This window comes from Chlamydomonas reinhardtii, chromosome 15 (assembly GCF_000002595.2).
Source record: "Chlamydomonas reinhardtii strain CC-503 cw92 mt+ chromosome 15, whole genome shotgun sequence".
Lineage (NCBI taxonomy): Eukaryota > Viridiplantae > Chlorophyta > Chlorophyceae > Chlamydomonadales > Chlamydomonadaceae > Chlamydomonas > Chlamydomonas reinhardtii.
The window spans coordinates 259,244-275,261 of NC_057018.1; the positions used below are offsets into that span (position 1 = coordinate 259,244).

At 63.9% G+C, this 16,018-nt stretch overlaps 3 protein-coding genes across 3 annotated transcripts in view; 2 read left to right on the forward strand and 1 right to left on the reverse strand.

Moving 5' to 3' along the window:
* The first annotated feature begins 79 nt into the window (after window positions 1-79).
* On the forward strand, window positions 80-8,103 carry CHLRE_15g640850v5 (uncharacterized protein). The gene is made up of 10 exons (XM_043070653.1): window positions 80-517; window positions 895-1,106; window positions 1,202-1,333; window positions 1,673-1,881; window positions 2,244-2,398; window positions 3,089-3,167; window positions 3,616-3,693; window positions 4,350-4,597; window positions 4,885-5,514; window positions 5,808-8,103. Exons 1-10 carry the CDS (start codon window positions 231-233, stop codon window positions 6,433-6,435), a joined length of 2,658 nt encoding a protein of 885 aa, XP_042916376.1. The 5' UTR covers window positions 80-230; the 3' UTR covers window positions 6,436-8,103.
* Window positions 8,104-9,959: 1,856 nt separating this feature from the next.
* On the forward strand, window positions 9,960-13,781 carry CHLRE_15g640900v5 (uncharacterized protein). Its single transcript, XM_043070654.1, has 6 exons — window positions 9,960-10,581; window positions 11,031-11,067; window positions 11,388-11,504; window positions 11,844-11,882; window positions 12,245-12,324; window positions 12,522-13,781. Exons 1-6 carry the CDS (start codon window positions 10,324-10,326, stop codon window positions 12,993-12,995), a joined length of 1,005 nt encoding a protein of 334 aa, XP_042916377.1. The 5' UTR covers window positions 9,960-10,323; the 3' UTR covers window positions 12,996-13,781.
* A 312-nt stretch (window positions 13,782-14,093) lies between these two features.
* The window catches only part of CHLRE_15g640901v5 (uncharacterized protein), a 6,356-nt gene continuing 4,431 nt past the window's right edge, over window positions 14,094-16,018 (reverse strand). Inside the window, exon 7 of the mRNA XM_043070655.1 lies at window positions 14,094-14,898. Within this exon, the coding sequence (XP_042916378.1) occupies window positions 14,821-14,898 (78 nt within the window). The 3' untranslated portion in view covers window positions 14,094-14,820. The remainder of the gene's footprint in view (window positions 14,899-16,018) is intronic.

Below are 16,018 nucleotides of genomic sequence, written 5' to 3' on the forward strand. Positions count from 1 at the left end.
GCTCCTTGGCTGCGATGGGCGTCGCCGCGTTGACTCTGCTTCGGGGTTTCACTGCCACTCCTATATCGCCGTTAGATTCATTACAAAACTTCCCATTTTATTTAGCTGTTTGTGAAGCGCCTGAGTTTGCACTGTTACGTGCCCAAGACACACAGCTTATTAAGCGAACAGACCTTACTTCGCAAGGATGATCGTCAGCTAGTTTTGTCTTTGGCCACCAAGCGGCCAGAATGCATCCAGGAGGCGATATGCACGGCGAACCCGGGCAGGGTCTTGGGCAAAATGCTGCCCTGCTTGGGTCCTACACGACGACGACGGAGCAGAACAACAACACCAAGGATGGAGGAGGCGCTCCGCAAGCCCCACAGGCGGGCCCAAGGCCCCCAACACCTGCGGGAGCTCCGGAGGGGGAGCCTGGGGGCGACTCCGAGGTGACGACGACTAGTACGCGCAGCAAGCGCGAGATGCAGCAGCAGCAGCAGGGCGGACAGCAACAGCAGCAACAGCAGCTGCCCAGGTTGGTGAGGGGCTGACGGAGCGTTGGCTTTTGCGCCCGAGTCATAAGAAACCGCTCGGGGGCTGTGACGGGGAGGGCCTGGCTGGTTGAGGCTAATCGGTGATGCTCTAATTTATGGAAAGCGTCAGCTACCGCGCTCTTTCTTGTTGAGGCGTGCCGCTAGCCTTGACGCGCTGTCTGGCCTCTGCTGAGGGCGCTTTGCAGGCTGGCCTAAATATCCTAAACATGGCTGATGTGTTACACTGGCTCAATGTTTGGGATGCCTGAAGCTGCTAGGACAGGCCGCAAACTCATCACGGCGTAGCAACTTTTTGACCCAGGCGAGACGGGACGAGACTAATTCATTCGTTACCTCCCTGTTCATTCATGTCTCGCAGTAGCAGCGGTCGCGGGCAAAAAAGAGTGCGAGACATGGCTGATGGCGCGGGGACAACCAGCCCGCAAAACACGCCGTGCGTTCAGGCGCCGCCCGAGCTCCAAAATCGATATGCGCAGCTGAGCGAGCACTCTATGATGCTCGAGATGGCGCTGAAGGAGAAGGACAACGAGCTGGCGCGTATGAAACAGCTGGTCGCGATGAAGCAGAACGGTGCGGGGCGTGTTACGGTTGCGCTTGTTGAACGTGAATGGCTTGGGCATAGCATGAGTGCTGACACTGTACATGTGTTTGAACGTGGTTTGCAGAGCCGGCCGGGAGTGCAGGCGGGCAGCAGCCGCACATAACTGAGCAGGAGCTCAAGCAGGCGTACTGCTCGTCGGTCCAGTCGCTTAAGGACTACCTAGTCATCTCGAACCTGCATAGCTATGACATTACAGGTTCGTGTGCGTGAAGGGGAAGTGCGGACGGGGCCCGTGGCGTGCTGGGGGGCTCAGCAGCGTACGTGCGCGCCCACCACCAAGCCCGGGACGGAAATAACCAGTGTGTTTGTCGACAAACACACCGTTTCAGCTGCTGTGCATCCCCCGTGCCACTGCTGCAAATTCGCTGTGTCTCCTGGCGTGCTTGCCCGTTTGAGTCGGCCTCCCCATGCGTGCCACTATGCCACACCACCTCGTGACAAGCCTTCACCCACCCGGCGCACAACCCCACCACCTCGCCCCACGGTTTCCCACCGCATCACTGTGCACTCCCCCCAAACACACACGCACACACAGGCAAGAACCTGCCTGAGAAGGTCACGGCGGACATCAAGGCGCTGGTGCACACCATCAGCAAGGTATGCCTGCAGATCCTCAAGCCCGAGACGCCCTTCGTGCTGGACACCATCTCCAAGGACTACTCCAACACCACCACCACCGACTGGGAGCTGGACAAGAGCCACTGGATCAACGTCATCGCGCAGCTGCAGCTGTCCAACCTACAGGTGCGGCGATGGGGGGGCGCCAGGAGGCAGGATGAGGATGAGGAGGCAGGATGAGGAAGAGGACGAGGAGGCAGGAGGAGGCGGCGCTGGCAGTGGTGCTGGCGGTGGCGCAGCACGGGTTGCGGCGGATGGCTCAAGGGTTGCGGCGCAGCGGCGTCGTGGGGGTTGCAGCGGTGCTGGGCTTCAAGCGGGAGAGTTGGGTTGAATCTGCATGCTCGCTGCTTCCGAGTTGCGATGGCGCCCAAGCACCGGCATCGTCTGCTTGGCCGCGCCTGGAACCGCCCCGCCTCGCCACCCAGCCCCGCCTCCACCCACCACCACCTCCATCTCCGAACATGCCCCCCAACGCACCCCGCACGCAGGTGCTGTCCATCCTGCACGCGCGCGAGCTGCACGTGGCGAAGATGCAGATCCTGCTGCAGGAGCGCGCCACCATTGCGCGGCAGGCGGCGGAGCTGACGCAGGCGGCCTGCAGCACCAGCCCCGCGGGCATGGGCGCAGAGGAGGTGTCCAACATGTGGGTGCTGGGCCCCGGGGGGGGGGGCATGGGGGCTCTTGGGTTCTTGGGTGCACGGATTTTGGGTCAGGGGTTCGTTGGTCCTAGGGTTCATGAGTCAGGGTTTTGAAGGAAGGCCTTCAAGAGAATCGACGGGGGGGGGTGCAAGGATGTTTGGAAAACCGGTACAGGATGCACTGGGGGGGGCTTGGGGGCTCTTGGGTTCTTGGGTGCACGGATTTTGGGTCAGGGGGTTGTTGGGTCAGGGGGTCGTTGGTCCTAAGGTTCATGTGTCAGGGCTTTGAAGGAAGGTCTTCAAGGGAATTGAGGAGAAGCCGCGTGGCGATGGGGGCTGCCATTGTGGCGCGGGTGGAGGAAGGCCACGGGACCAGGGAAGAGCGGGTCGGGCGGTGGTGGGGAGGAGGAGGGAAGCGCTACGCGCGAGTCTGCAGCCGGACTGAAGCTGAAGCATGGACCAGCGGGCGGGCGGGAGGGAGGCCGGCCGGCCTCGCTGCCGGCCGCATGCGCTCACCCGCATGTCGGACACGCCGCTCCCCCCTGGCTACGACTTCACTTCGAAAAACTTAATGCATGTAACCCCCCGGGTCAACATCTCGGTAACGCTTCATGTTCCGCAAGATGGTCTACCGTCTACCACTTCCTTAACTAATCATGAATGTAACCCCCCTCCACACACACACACACATACAGGTCGGTGCTTATCCAGCACGGCTACCTGTACTTTGCACGCAACGCGCTGCTGCTGCAGCGGGTGGTGGAGATGTTCAAGGTGGGTGCTGGGGGTGCTGGGGGTGGTGCCGCCTGGGGCTGCTGCTGGGGCTGCTGTCGGTGCTGGTGCTGCTGCTGAGGCTGGGGATGGGGATGGGGTAGTTGGCAGGGGCGGTTTGGCAGGTGGCGGCAGCTGGCCTGGCTGGCGGAGCAGGAGGGAGGCGTGTCCATCACGCGTCAGGAGGAGGGGAGGGGCGTGCGCACACGAGGGCCGGACGCGGGCGCTTCCGCTGCGGCGGGCGGGGGCCGGGGTTCGCAATGGGCACGTGCCGCGCAACGCTCGCCCCGCCTGAGGCAGTGCCTGGGGCACCCCACGCCGCACTACGAGCCTAACGACAGCTCTGCACCTGCACCCGTGTCTGACACGCGCCCCGCGCCCCTCATGGCTACAACTGCGGTTCTTCTTTATTAATCATGAATGCGACCCCGCCCCGCCGCACACGCCGCAGGAGTCGCTGCTGCGCGAGCAGAAGACGGTGATGGAGCTTTTCCTCAAGGTGCTGTACCAGGTGCTCAGCCCCGTGCAGGTACGAGGTGGGGGCGGGGGGCCGGGGTGTGGATGAGGGGGAGCAAGAGGGCGGGGGTGTTGATGAGAGGTTGGGGAGCAGGGGCGGGCGGGCGGGGTTGATGGGGCGGAGGTGCTGTACCAGGTGCTGAGCCCCGTGCAGGTGAGGGGGCGGAGGCGGGGGGCGGGGGTGCATGTTGTAGATACCAGCCCAAACTAAACCAAACCCAGTGCCAGGGGAGGGGGGCGGGGTTGATGCGGGGTTGATGAGGGATGGCGGGCAGGCAGGCGGGCGGGCGAGGGTGTAGTGGCGGAGAGGCTATGGCTGCGCAAAGGCGGGCTCCGTGGTGGGGGTGGGAGCGCAGGCTGTGCGGGGAGGCTGGGCGCGCAGCCAGGCAAGGCGGGCGTGCAGCCAGGCAGAAGGCAGGGGGGCGGGGCTGTTGCGCATCCGGTGGCGGGAAGTGGCGCGCTCGGCACCCATGCCGCGCCGCGAGCCAGCGATCTTTCCATCCCGGGTGCAGCCCGCCGCTAACCGCATCGCGCGTTGCCTCCACACTCGTCATGCCTGGCGCGACATTCATGTTATGAGAAACGGTATGAGCGGGATGAAGGTGCAGTCAGCCCGCGACAATAGTAGTTGCAACGTAACGTTTGCAACTATATCCATTCCGCACGCAGGCGGCGCTGTTCGTGGTGGAGGCCTTCCCCTACCACTGCGACGTATTGGCGCTGTCCAACGTGCTGGCGCTGGTGTTTGGCAAGGACGGCGCCAGCGTGCCTGCCGGCGGGCCAGGCGGCGTGGGCACGGGGGCAGGCGGGCCCGTGGGCGCGGGGCCGGGCGGCATGGGCGGCCCCGGCGGCATGGGCGGCGGCGGCATGGGTGGCATGGGCGGCCCGATGGGCGGCCTGGGCGGCGGCCAGGGCGGGTGAGTCCGGGACTGCGGTCTGCATGCACCGCTGCCGTCGTGAGGCGTGGGCCGGCCCGGGGGGTTCGGATGTTGCGTGGGAGTTATGGCATGCCGTCCAGTTGCTTGACGCTGTGGTGCTTGTGCGCTCTGCAGTGCCGCTTCCAGTGACCCCCGTGACGCCTCCGTCTCCTGCCACATGTGGCCTGCCGCCTGCCTTGCCTGCTTGCTCCTCCGAACGCTCCCGCTCATTTTCCTTTGCACAACCGCCCGCCCGCGCTTCGTCCCCCCTCTCACCTACCCCACAGAATGGGCAGCGGCGACCCACTCGACATGATGATGAGCGGAATGGGCGGCGGCGGTGGTGGCGGCGGCGGCGGCCAGGGCGGCGGCGGCGGCGGCACGCTGACGCCGCAGGACGCCATGTTGCTTCATCAGCAGTTCGCGTCCGGCGGCGGCCCCGGCGACAAGGTGGCCCTGCTGCAGCAGCAGCAGCAGCAACAACAACAACAGCAACAACAACAACAACAGCAGCAGCAGCAGCAGCATGACCTCGGTCCGGCAGGCAGCCTGGGCGGAATGGGCAGTGGCGGGATGGGCGGGCCCGGAGGCATGGGCGGCATGGCCCAGGGCGGCCAGCAGCGGCTCAACCCCTTTGGCGCGGTGGTGGAGATGGGTGGCATGATGGGGCCGGGAGGGCCCGGCGGCGGCATGGACGGCCCGGGCATGCGCGGGGCGGAGGTGGGGCCCGGCGGCAGCATGAGCGCGGCGGCGGTGAAGCAGGAGCTGCAGAGCCTGCAGGCGGCGGCGATGGCGCGGCAGCAGGCGGGGCAGATGATGGGCGGCATGAGCGGAGGCGGCGGCGGAGGCGACATGGGCAAGGCCGGCGGCGGGCTGGGCGGCGTGTTCGGCCAGGGCCCGCACGGCATGTCCTCGAGGTGGGTCTTCCCCGGTGGTCTTCCCTGGGCAGTGGCGCTGTCTCCCCCTGCCCTCATGTCCAGTGCTATGCGTGGTGGTGGGTGCGTTGGTTGCCTGGCACGCTGCGCTCCGCATCATCCTCATCATGCCGGTCCGACCGCCAGGCTGTGGCCCTTGGTTCCCCACGTGCCGTCTCCTGCCCTGGTATCCGCCCTGTCCTCGTTTCCTCCTTCCCCCTACAACTGCGCTTCTTCTTAACCTGTCCCCCCTCTCTGTACCAATGTTTGCGATCCCTCCATCCCGTCCCGAACAGCCTGAGCGGCATGTCCAAAGGCCTGATGGACAACGGCATGGGGTCCGGCGGGCTCCACGGCGCCGGCGGCACCATGTCGCCCGACCTGCTGGGCGGCGGCGGGCCCAAGGGGATGGGCGGCATGGGCGGCGGCGGCGGCATGGCCGGCGGCATGGGCGGGCTGGGCGGCCCCGGCGGCCTCGGAAACAGCATGGGCGGCGGAGGACTCGGCGGCGGCGGCCTTGGCGGCCTAGGCGGCCCCGGCGGCCCGATGGGCGGCGGAGGGCTCGGCGGCCAGCTGGGCAACGGCGGCCTCGGGGGGCCTGGAGGGCTGGGCGGCGGCCACGGTGGCGGCATGTTTGGCAAGGGCGGGCCGCAGGGCGGCGGAGGGGCCACGCTCAACCTGAGCATGTCGGGACCGGGCGGCGGCGGCGGCCTGGGGATGGGCGGGCCGGGCGGCATGGGTGGCGGCCCGGGCGGGCTGGGCGGCCCCGGCGACGGCATGGGTGGCGGCGGGCTGCAGGGGCAGGGCTCGCTCCCCATCAACGCGGTCAGCCGCTACGGCAACGGCGGCGGCGGCGGCCGGGCTGGCAGCGGCATGCTTGACGGCGGGCAGCGCGGCCCTGCCGGCCCCGGCTTCAGCCGGTAAGCAGCGCGCTGGTACTGCTTGAGTGGCCCCGCCAGGCGAGGCCAGGCGAGGCAGGCAGGCGGACAGGCAGGCAGGCTGACAGCAGCAGCAGCAGCGGCAGCAGCAGCTGTGCGGCCTTGGCGGTCTGGGAGGGCGCAGCGCTCATTTCGGTTGCGCTGCGCGACCCTGCGCCCTCCTCCGCCACCCTGCCTGTTGGTTGGGCGAGCCGTGCTGGGCGCCCGCGGACGCCGCCATGCGTCACACGAGTCAAACTTGGTGCGCCCAAACAAACCTTGATGCACGGCGCGCCCGGTGGCGGCGCCACCCGCAGCGACGACGGCGGGTGCGCGAGGCGTCTCAGCTGGGCCCACGTTCCGAGTGCTGACATCTGTGGGTTGCGTGGGGCTGGCGGCAACGACTATCCATCCACGAGTATGTCACTTGCCCAAGCGAGCTTTAGAATCTGCGCCGGTGCCGCATGTGCGGCGAGGCTGCGCTGATAGTTGGGGATGCCTTGAAATGCGACTTTATTTGAAGGACGGGGCCTAGGCAGCGCGCGGCGGTACCCCAGACACAATGCATGGGGCAGGCAGGCGGCCGGGCCCGCGGGGATGCATGTCGTAATTTTAGTGAGCTTTTACCAGTTGTGTGCGTGCTATCCGAACTGACTGCCGGGGTCACGTGCGCACGCGCGAGCCGCTGTGGCTGCACGGCTGCAGAGCGAGGCGCGTGGCGCAAGGCGCGGGCAGCATTGGTAAAACTTGTGGGAGTATGCGTGGGTGGACAGAGTGCGCGTGGCTGCGTGTGTGTGGGGGTGGATCTGTTTGTGATCAACGTATGTGCGGTTACTTTGGTTACCGAAAGCATCACACGGTTAACAGCGGCAGCGCATGGGAGGGGGCCATGTGGGCACCGGACCTGGCGCCGCTTCACGGAGGGGACGGAATCAGCGCCAATCTGTGGCCTAATGCAGTAGGCGACATCTGCCATTCGTCGGAATTGATGTGGGGCAGGAGCGGAGGGAAGGCGCCAGCCCGCCCTGCAGCTCACCCCACGCTGCTTTATCTAGGGCCCGGGTGGCATGCACTTGCGGCGGCTGACTTTATCTGCGCGTACTGACATGGGAAAGGCATCGTGGCTCGGCAGGAAGCGCGACGCGGCAGTGGCGAAGCGATTTCGGATGAGGCAGGTAATTCGCGCGCAGCAATGGCACTGCGGGATAGCTGCCGCCGACATTGCGTAGCGGTTGGGCAGTGGCCGCAGGGACCCAGCAACATTGAGGCTATCCTGGTGATTACGAAACATGTCACCTCTTGATTTGCTTTTCAAGCTAGCGGATGCTTTGGCTCAACGATGCGTGCTTATGCTCGCGTCCGTGTCGGCGACGCCTGTGTGCGGTAGCGATGTTATGGAGATTAATGCGGAACTTGCTCGTGGGCGCCGGGATTGGCAGCTCGCGCACGTGTGTGTGGGGCGTGTCGCTTGCGGTTGGCGCGTGAGAGTTAAAAACTGAGCAGCCCGTGCGGGCTGTGCCCTGAGCCGTCGTACTGCATGGCGAGCTAAGATGATGGTGAGGGCTTCAGGCGCTGGGCGAGTTGGGTGGCGCGTACTGTATCAGAGGCAGCCACTGGTGCTAGCGGCTGGTAGTAGGAGTTCGCGCGGCCGCCCAAAGTAAAGTTTTGTCCAGCTGAGGAACCAGATATTGTGCCAGCTCAGGAAGGTTTTGTGTCAGCGGATTGCGTCAACAGAGGTCATAACGAACTGCAGCATTGTTAAAGGCCGCACTCAGTCGGCGAGGAGGCACAGGAAGGCATGGGGCCTGGGCCCCAAACCGCCGGCACGCGTACGATTTACACAACTCCACACCACGCCCAGCTTTGTCAGCTTCGCCACGCGAGCACCGCTTTCGACCACTCCCGGCCGTAACACAGCTACGGTTTTGCCAAGACCGTACTTTGCATTAGATTCAGGTATGTTGCGTTCTGCCGCAATCCGCGGACCCTGCCGCATGCCGTACCATACACAGGCCTACACAGACGCGGACGTGTGGGAGGTAATCGCGCGCAACCCGCCCGTCGCCGACTGGGTGATGCGGCACCTGCCCGCGCCCCTGCCCTGCCTCGAACACGCGATCGCGACCGTGACAGCTGGCGGCCATGGAGCATACTACATGCTCCCGCGAGTAACGCTGTGGCTACAGATGCGAGCGCGTCCTGGAGGAGGAGGCGGCGGCTGAGGCGGAGGAGGATCCGGAGGGGCAGGAGGCGTGGGCCGCCGCCGCCGCTTCCCGGCCCAGGCCGCGGCAGCTGCTGCCTGGGTGCGGCGGGAGTGCGATGGCCGATGGGACAGTGTTAAGGCAGGTAGGTGAAGTCGCCTAGGATGCAGCTGAGGTGCGGCGGGAGGAGGGGTGGGCGCGCCTGCACGCCGTGATTGAGGAGGCGAGCTGGGATTTGGCGGAGGCACATGCACCTGGCTGGCAGCAGTCAGCACCAGGCTGGCGGGCAATCACGAGTTCGCTTAGCCGATGCAGGATGTTAATGAAATTGCGCTGAGAGCCAAGCAAGTCGCAGGTTGGAGATGCTCAGCGAACGGCGCGTGTGTGTGTCGGCGAAGTGTGTGCCGGTTTGTTGTTGGGCTATAGATGCTTGTTATGCTTGGGCAGTGCAGTGCAGGCACTGGGTGGCATAGCGGGAACTGGCCTCCTTTGTTGATGGAATGAACACTGCTCTCTGAATCTGAGGGGACACCGGTCATCGGGACTCTTGGAGCTGTGTGCTTGGGACTGTTGGGAGGCACCATGCAATTAGCTAGAGGAGAATGTGTGACGCATGGGATTGCGCCGCCCCCGTACACGACCCCAGATGATGGCCAGATGACCAACCCTAGGCCGTAAGTGCCGTGTGTTGTTGAGCTATAGATACTTGTTATGCTGGGGCAGTGCAGGCGCTGGGTGGCATAGTGCCCGACACCAGATGGCCAGATGCGAACGGCTCCCGGCTGCCCCGGCCTCGCACAGCCTACCGAGTTCCTCAGCTCATGGGTGCTGCTTTCTGCAAGGCTTCAATCTGCCAGTGCCGCGCATGCAACAACATTACTAAATGACCCTGCAATAAACGTTAGGCTGCGGGGGTGCATGGGCAGCACCTGCCGGCCTGTAACTTTGACTCCTGGATTTTGATCGTGTGCGCGTGCGTGGGAGGAGCCTACTAACGCCAGAGCTAGCAGCGCGTGCAGCGCCAGGGGGTGTGGGTTGCGATATGGATTCCCAGGCAAGCCGGGGTTGTGGGCCGGGCTGGCTGGGCGCGAGGGAGTTGTTGGCATGGCAAGTTGAGTGCCTAAAGGATGCGGGCTATCGCCTTGCCACACGGCCACACCCTGCAAGTGCCACGCCAAGACTTTGCTTATTCATCCGCTGTCTTCTATGGGCTGGACGCTGTGCTGAGGGGTATTGAGCAGAGGCCAGTTGGCAGGCGATGGCGACCAGCGGCGGCCGGGAAATGGCCGCACGGGTCAGGAATGGTCAGAACGCCGTCCATCGAGCAGGAGTGTCGCCAAGCGTGCTGCGTGCCGAAAGCCGAATCGTGGCGCTCATTTGCCGTCGCGCCCAATTCCAAAGCCGCTAGCTATACCTGCCTAAATATGCTCAGCTGCGACCCTTTGAAGGCGACATAGAGGCCCCTCGCAACCTGCCCAAGTTCTGACTTATCGCTGTCTTTTGGTTTCTTTGGCGTTCAAGAGAAACACGAGTCCGACATATAAGGTCGCAATATAGAGTTAGGCTAGGCACGTTTCGGCTGCACGATGTCGTCGACGAGGAGCTTGGCCGCGCAGGTTCCGGGGCTGCTTGGCTCGTTGTGTCGGCTACGAGTATCATATGGAGCTTTGCAGCCTTCCGCATTAGCAGCGTGGATGACCGCGGGACCGCAGCTCGTTTCGGCGTGCCGCAACGATGCAACACCTGTCTCGAACATCGGAAGCCTTGGAGCCGTGCTGGCGACCGTCCGGCACCAATCCGGAGCAGCGCACCAGTCTTCTAGTGGGCGTCCCAAGGGCTGGGAGCAGCTGCAACAGGACGGGCACCGCGTGAATCCGTGCAACTCGCCGAACCATCCAGCGGTGGTTCAGGGCGTCCTGCCGACGCCCGAGGGCGATGAGCTGTCAGTGCAGGTGCGTGCGCGGGAGGGCTTTCGTGGAACTGGTAAGATTATCGTAAGAACGGCGTGGTCTTACCCTGGGGGCGGGTTGCTGCGGCCACAGCTGCACCCGAGCGAAGCTGAAGCGCCAAGGGACAGACGCTGCGCTTGTAGGGCGAAGGCAGCCGCCGGCCGCCGCCAGCAAGCCCAGCGGGCAACGTGCTCAGTGCTGCGTGCTTAATGTATTCTGCTAGGAGCCTGCTTACTTTGGTGCTGGCCCGCAACCACCAGCTTGTTGTGTTCCGGCGGCCACATGCCTCGCAATCGCTGCTGCGTGCTCTCTTGTCAAGCACTACCCTACGCCCTACACCCTCCTCGCGCGCCCTGCTCCCCAAGCGCCCTGCTTCCCACGCCCTGCTTCCCGCGCGACCTGCTCTCCGCGCGCCCTGCTCCCGACGCGCCCTGCTCCCCACGCTTCAACAGGAGGCCTACAACCCGGAGAGCTCCTGCTTTGGATGCGGTGAGCGAACATACCGTGACGCGGTGGTTTTGGTTGGAGTCACCTGAGCCACCTGCCCCTGCAACTCCCAACGTAGCAGGGCGTGACAGGGGGGCAAAGGGCATTTGCGTTCCTCCTCATGCCACACGCAATGTAGTCCGCAAGCAATCCTCACGTCTGCTTTGGGAATGGATTGAGCTATCCGCTCCCTTCACGCCCCCTCTCTTCTAATTTCATCACTTCATTCTCCCTTCACGCTCCCCCCTCCGGTCCTTTGCCCTCCCTCCGTCCGCTCCCACCCCTCCACTCCACCCCACCACCGCCCCCTCTCTCGCCTCCAGGCCCCTCCAGCCCCGACGGATTGCAGCTGCGCTCCCACCGCATGCCCGGCGAGGGGCTGGGGCGGCTGGAGGCGCGCGTGACCATACCCTCCCGCTACTGCGCCTTCCCCGGCATCGGTGGGTGCAGGAGGTCTCGAGGGGGGCGGGGCGGGTTGCATGCCAGGGCCCAGCAAGATGTTGGTTGCGGTTGTTCGGGAAAGGATAGACGGCGGCGGGCCTGTGCGGGGGAGTCCGTAGGAAGTGGGGCTTATGGTTGAGGGAGTGCGCGGAGGAAGAAGAGGCGATGGGTGTGGGCACTTGCCGGCATCTTCGCAGTGAGGGGCGGCTGGGGGACAACGCAAACGCAAGTACGCCATCTGCTTGTGTGTGTCTGAGTGATGTTTGGTCCGTTGAAGCTCACACTTCTCCCTCGCCCCGCCTCTGTCGCCCCCCCTGCAACGGCTACCCCTCCTGCAGTCAACGGCGGTATTCTGTCCACACTCATGGACTGCCATGGTGCGTGTGGGTGTGGGTATGGGTATAGGTATGGGTGTGGATGTGGGTGCGTGTGCGGGGTGTGGGAGGGGGGGGGGGGTAAATCAACTCCAATCCCATACGGGGGTGCGGGTGCGGGTGTGCGTTTTGCTGTAGGTGGGTGTGCGGGTGTGGGTCCGTGTGTGTGGAAGGTGGGGGTCGGTGTGTGTGGGAGGTGGGGGGTGGGTGGGTGTGCGGGTGTGGCTATGTGTGTGGGTCAGAGGGTGTGTGGGTGTGGGTGTGGGAGGGCTCATAGAGGGCCCCCTGCCTAACTGTCACTCCAACTTCCCCGGGGTGCCACCAACCGCCAACTGCCAACTGCCGCCGCCGCGGCATCCACACAGGCAACTGGGCAGCTGCGGTGTGCCTGATGGACAAGGGCTGCCTGCCGCGGCCACCGCTCACACTCACCGCCTCCATGAGTGTGAGTCGGAGGAATGAGAGACGCAATGAGTCTGTTTATAGTCTTGGAGTCTGACAGAGGAGCGCGAATCGAGGGCGGGTGGAATGTTTTGGGATGGGGCGCAGCGCCGGTGTGGGGGGGCTCCTGGCGTAAAGGTGGAGGGGGGTCCTGTCCCAAAAGTAAAAAAGATATATGCAAACTCACAAATTTGCTCTCAGGTGATTTTCAAGGAGCCCACGCCGCCCGACACCGAGCTCATCCTTCGCAGCCGCGTCCTGTCGCTGCGCGAGAGCGCCGCCGCCTCCGGCAGTAGCAGCGGCGGCGGCACCGGCGCCTACGGCAGTAGCGGCAGCAGCGGCACCAGCAGCGGCGGCGGCGGCGCGTACGGCAGCAGCAGCGGCAACAAGATGGCACAGGCGCAGGCGCAGAAGGCGACGGTGGAGGTGGAGGTGGTGGTGCTACAGCCACTGGACGCTGCTACAGCCGCCGCCGCCGCGCCGCCCAGCAGCTCGTTGGGCCCCGTGCAGGGCGCGGAGACGGCGGCGGCGGCGGCGGGGGCGGCGGGGGTGGCGGGGGCGGGAGATGGCTCCCAGGGTTTCGTGCCGGGGCACGGCACGGGGGAGCCGCCCATGAAGATCCTGGCGGTGGGGCGTGGCGTGTTCAAACGCCTGGGGGCGCTGCGGGCGCTGTGAGGGCAGCGTGTGTGTGTGACGCTGTGGAGTGTGTGGAGTGTGAGGCATGGGGAAAGGGGAGCGGCTTTGGCTGGCAGCTCTTGGTACTTGGTGGAAGAAGGAAGTCCATAGACGGCGAGGCCCAGTCCATGGTAAATTGAATGCGGGGCGCGTTGTTTGGTGCGGGGGTACGGAATGTGAGTGTGGTAGTGGCTGGTCGTTGCCAAGCAAGGCTGCCGGCTATGGGTTAGGATGGCTTATGAGTTACAGGCTTGCAGCGGCAGCAGCATTGCTGGCCATTGATATAGGAGGAGAGAGGTCCTGCGCCACAGATGTGGACCAGAGGTGACCAGGACGATGAGGACTGGGGCCACACGTGTGAGCCGGTGGCGGCCGTGACGCCATGTGTACCTGCCCAAACTAAACCTCAACCGAATGCGAAACCAGCGGAGCACAGGCCGAGGTGAAAGATGCAAGCGATTAGGGAGAGGAGGTTAGGTCCGGCAACACGTTGTGCCTCGCTGTACATGTGGCGCAGCCCTTATAGCATTGGATGCGAAGTTGCTTGTGCTGTCACTGTTGATGCTTTGCGGCACATAAGCGCATTGCCGGGTTGGTATATCATAAAGCAACATTTGGCAGGGGGTGGGTGGAGTTTATGGGGGGCGCTCAAGCATGCTCGAGGGCTGCGGCATGTCCCTCGAGTACTCGAGTCCTGCTCATACATATTCGTACACATGTGTATCGAGGTGGATGAGTATTAAGGAGTGTAAGGAACCCGTGCAACGATGCAAACCCCTCAGTCTACACTGCCTAGTCGGCCTAGTAGCCATCTGCTTTTGTCAAGCATCCACCAGAGCCGCGCCCCACAACCGCTCAGCCACCCACACAAACCAACCCAACCGCCAATTCTTGCCACCAGCAGTCCATTCCTCCTCCCTCCCTCCCTTCCTTCCTCCCTCCCGACCAGGCCACAGCCGCCTGCCTGCGGGCCCTCGGACCCTCCGAGCCCACCGCTGCCTTGATACGATTGTGCTGCGGGTTTGCTCGCGAAGGCAATGCGTTTCGTGGTTTACCAGCCTGAGCCCAAGCGTTACGTCGTTTCGGGAGTAAGCAGGTTCCGATAGTAACAGACATCGGTGCCGGTTTGAGACTTGTCCGTGGATACAACTGACTGTGCTCGCCATTTCAAATTTAGTGTACATTATGTGGGGTATGCTCCTGGCTCTGGCAATTTCGGTCACGTCTGGGATTCAACAAGACAGATGTCACAGCTCTTGCACCGCCCTGCATGCTCACCCACACTCCACACCTACTACCTGATCTCGGTACATATTACTGGCACATTATGGGTTGACCGCTACAGGCTTTCAGCTACGGTAGTTCCATTGGTTCTGCCAGCCGTTCATCACGCAGTCCGCCGCCCTGCGCCCAAAGCACATCTCCTCTTTCACCATGTATGCATGCTTGCACGCTCCGTTAACACCTACACACTGCACGCCCCGCTCCTGTCAAGCAGCCGGCGGCGGCCCGCCACGGCCTCAACCGCGGCCGTGTCCTCATCATCGAAAGCAGCCCGTGCAAATGCAGGCAGCTGTGGAAGTGCAGGCGGCCGTGTCCTCATCATCAGGAACAGCAGGCTGAGCCAATGCAGGCAGCAGATGTGTAAGGCCCTGCTGGTGTCGCACACACCTCGTGCATCCTGCACCTGCTGCATCGGCGGAAATGCACCACCACCACCACCCGCCCCGTCGCACCTATGCTTCCTCTGCCACGTCACTAATAACCGCCCCGTCGCAAGGCACCCAGGCCCCCGTCACGCCGCCCGCCCGCGCACGTGTGCGTGTCACCACTTGGCGGGCGCCCAGCACGCGCCGCAGCGGCAGCGGCTGCAGAACAGCTCCATACGCACCGTGGCCGTGAGCTGCGTGTGTGTGTGTGTGTGTGTGTGTGTGTGTGTGTGTGTGTGTGTGTGTGTGTGTGTGTGTGTGTGTGTGTGTGTGTGTGTGTGTGTGTGTGTGTGTGTGTGTGTGTGTGTGTGTGTATGTGTGTGTGTGTGTGGGGGGGAGGGGGTTGTAAATACCAGCCCAAGCTAACCAAAACCAACGAAAACGAGCGGAGTGTAGGGGGAAGACATGTGTGTGGGCGAACATTTACGTGAGTGAAACGAGCGCGAGCGGACGAGCGTGAAGTGGGGGCCGGGATTGAGGGAGTGGTTAACCAGCGGTGAAGACATGAGTGGCGTTAAAATATGATGGGCACGGCGAGGCGGGGCACGGGAGTTAGGGTGCTGCATCGCGTGTGCTTTGCCACCTGCCCCCATCCGCCCGCCCGCCCATCCGCCCGCCCACCCGCCCGCCCGCTCGCCTGCCCGCCAGCCTGCCCCCACGCCCACTCGCACGCCCACACACGCGCACGCACGCACATACGCACACACGAGCGCGCGCACGCACACAGACACTACCATCCCATCCCCACCCCTACACATACGCACACATACGCACACACACACACACACACACACACACACACACACACACACACACACACACACACACACACACACACACACACACACACACACACACACACACACACACACACACACACACACACACACACACACACACACACACACACACACACACACACACACACACACACACACACACACACACACATGCGCGTGACACTTCCTCGCTGCCGCCCTATGCCCATGCTTCCACTTTTGCCTATAGGAGAGCTCGACTACGACCAGCGGGCGGGAATCTGGGAATTAGGCGTGCTGGGTAAACGTTGTTTAGCGCGCCCAGGGTGCGGAGCATGGACGCATACAGGTGCATCGCGGGGTCAGGCCGACTGGTCGCCCGTGGGGTTCCAGGCTTATCGCGGGTAAGTATGACTACCTGGGTCACGACGGTCACGCGACGCTCGGTAAAATGGTGGGTATCGGTAAGTAACTCCGTCGCGTCATCGGACGGGCTTTCGTTTCGTTTTTTAACACACACACACACACACACACACACACACACACACACACACAC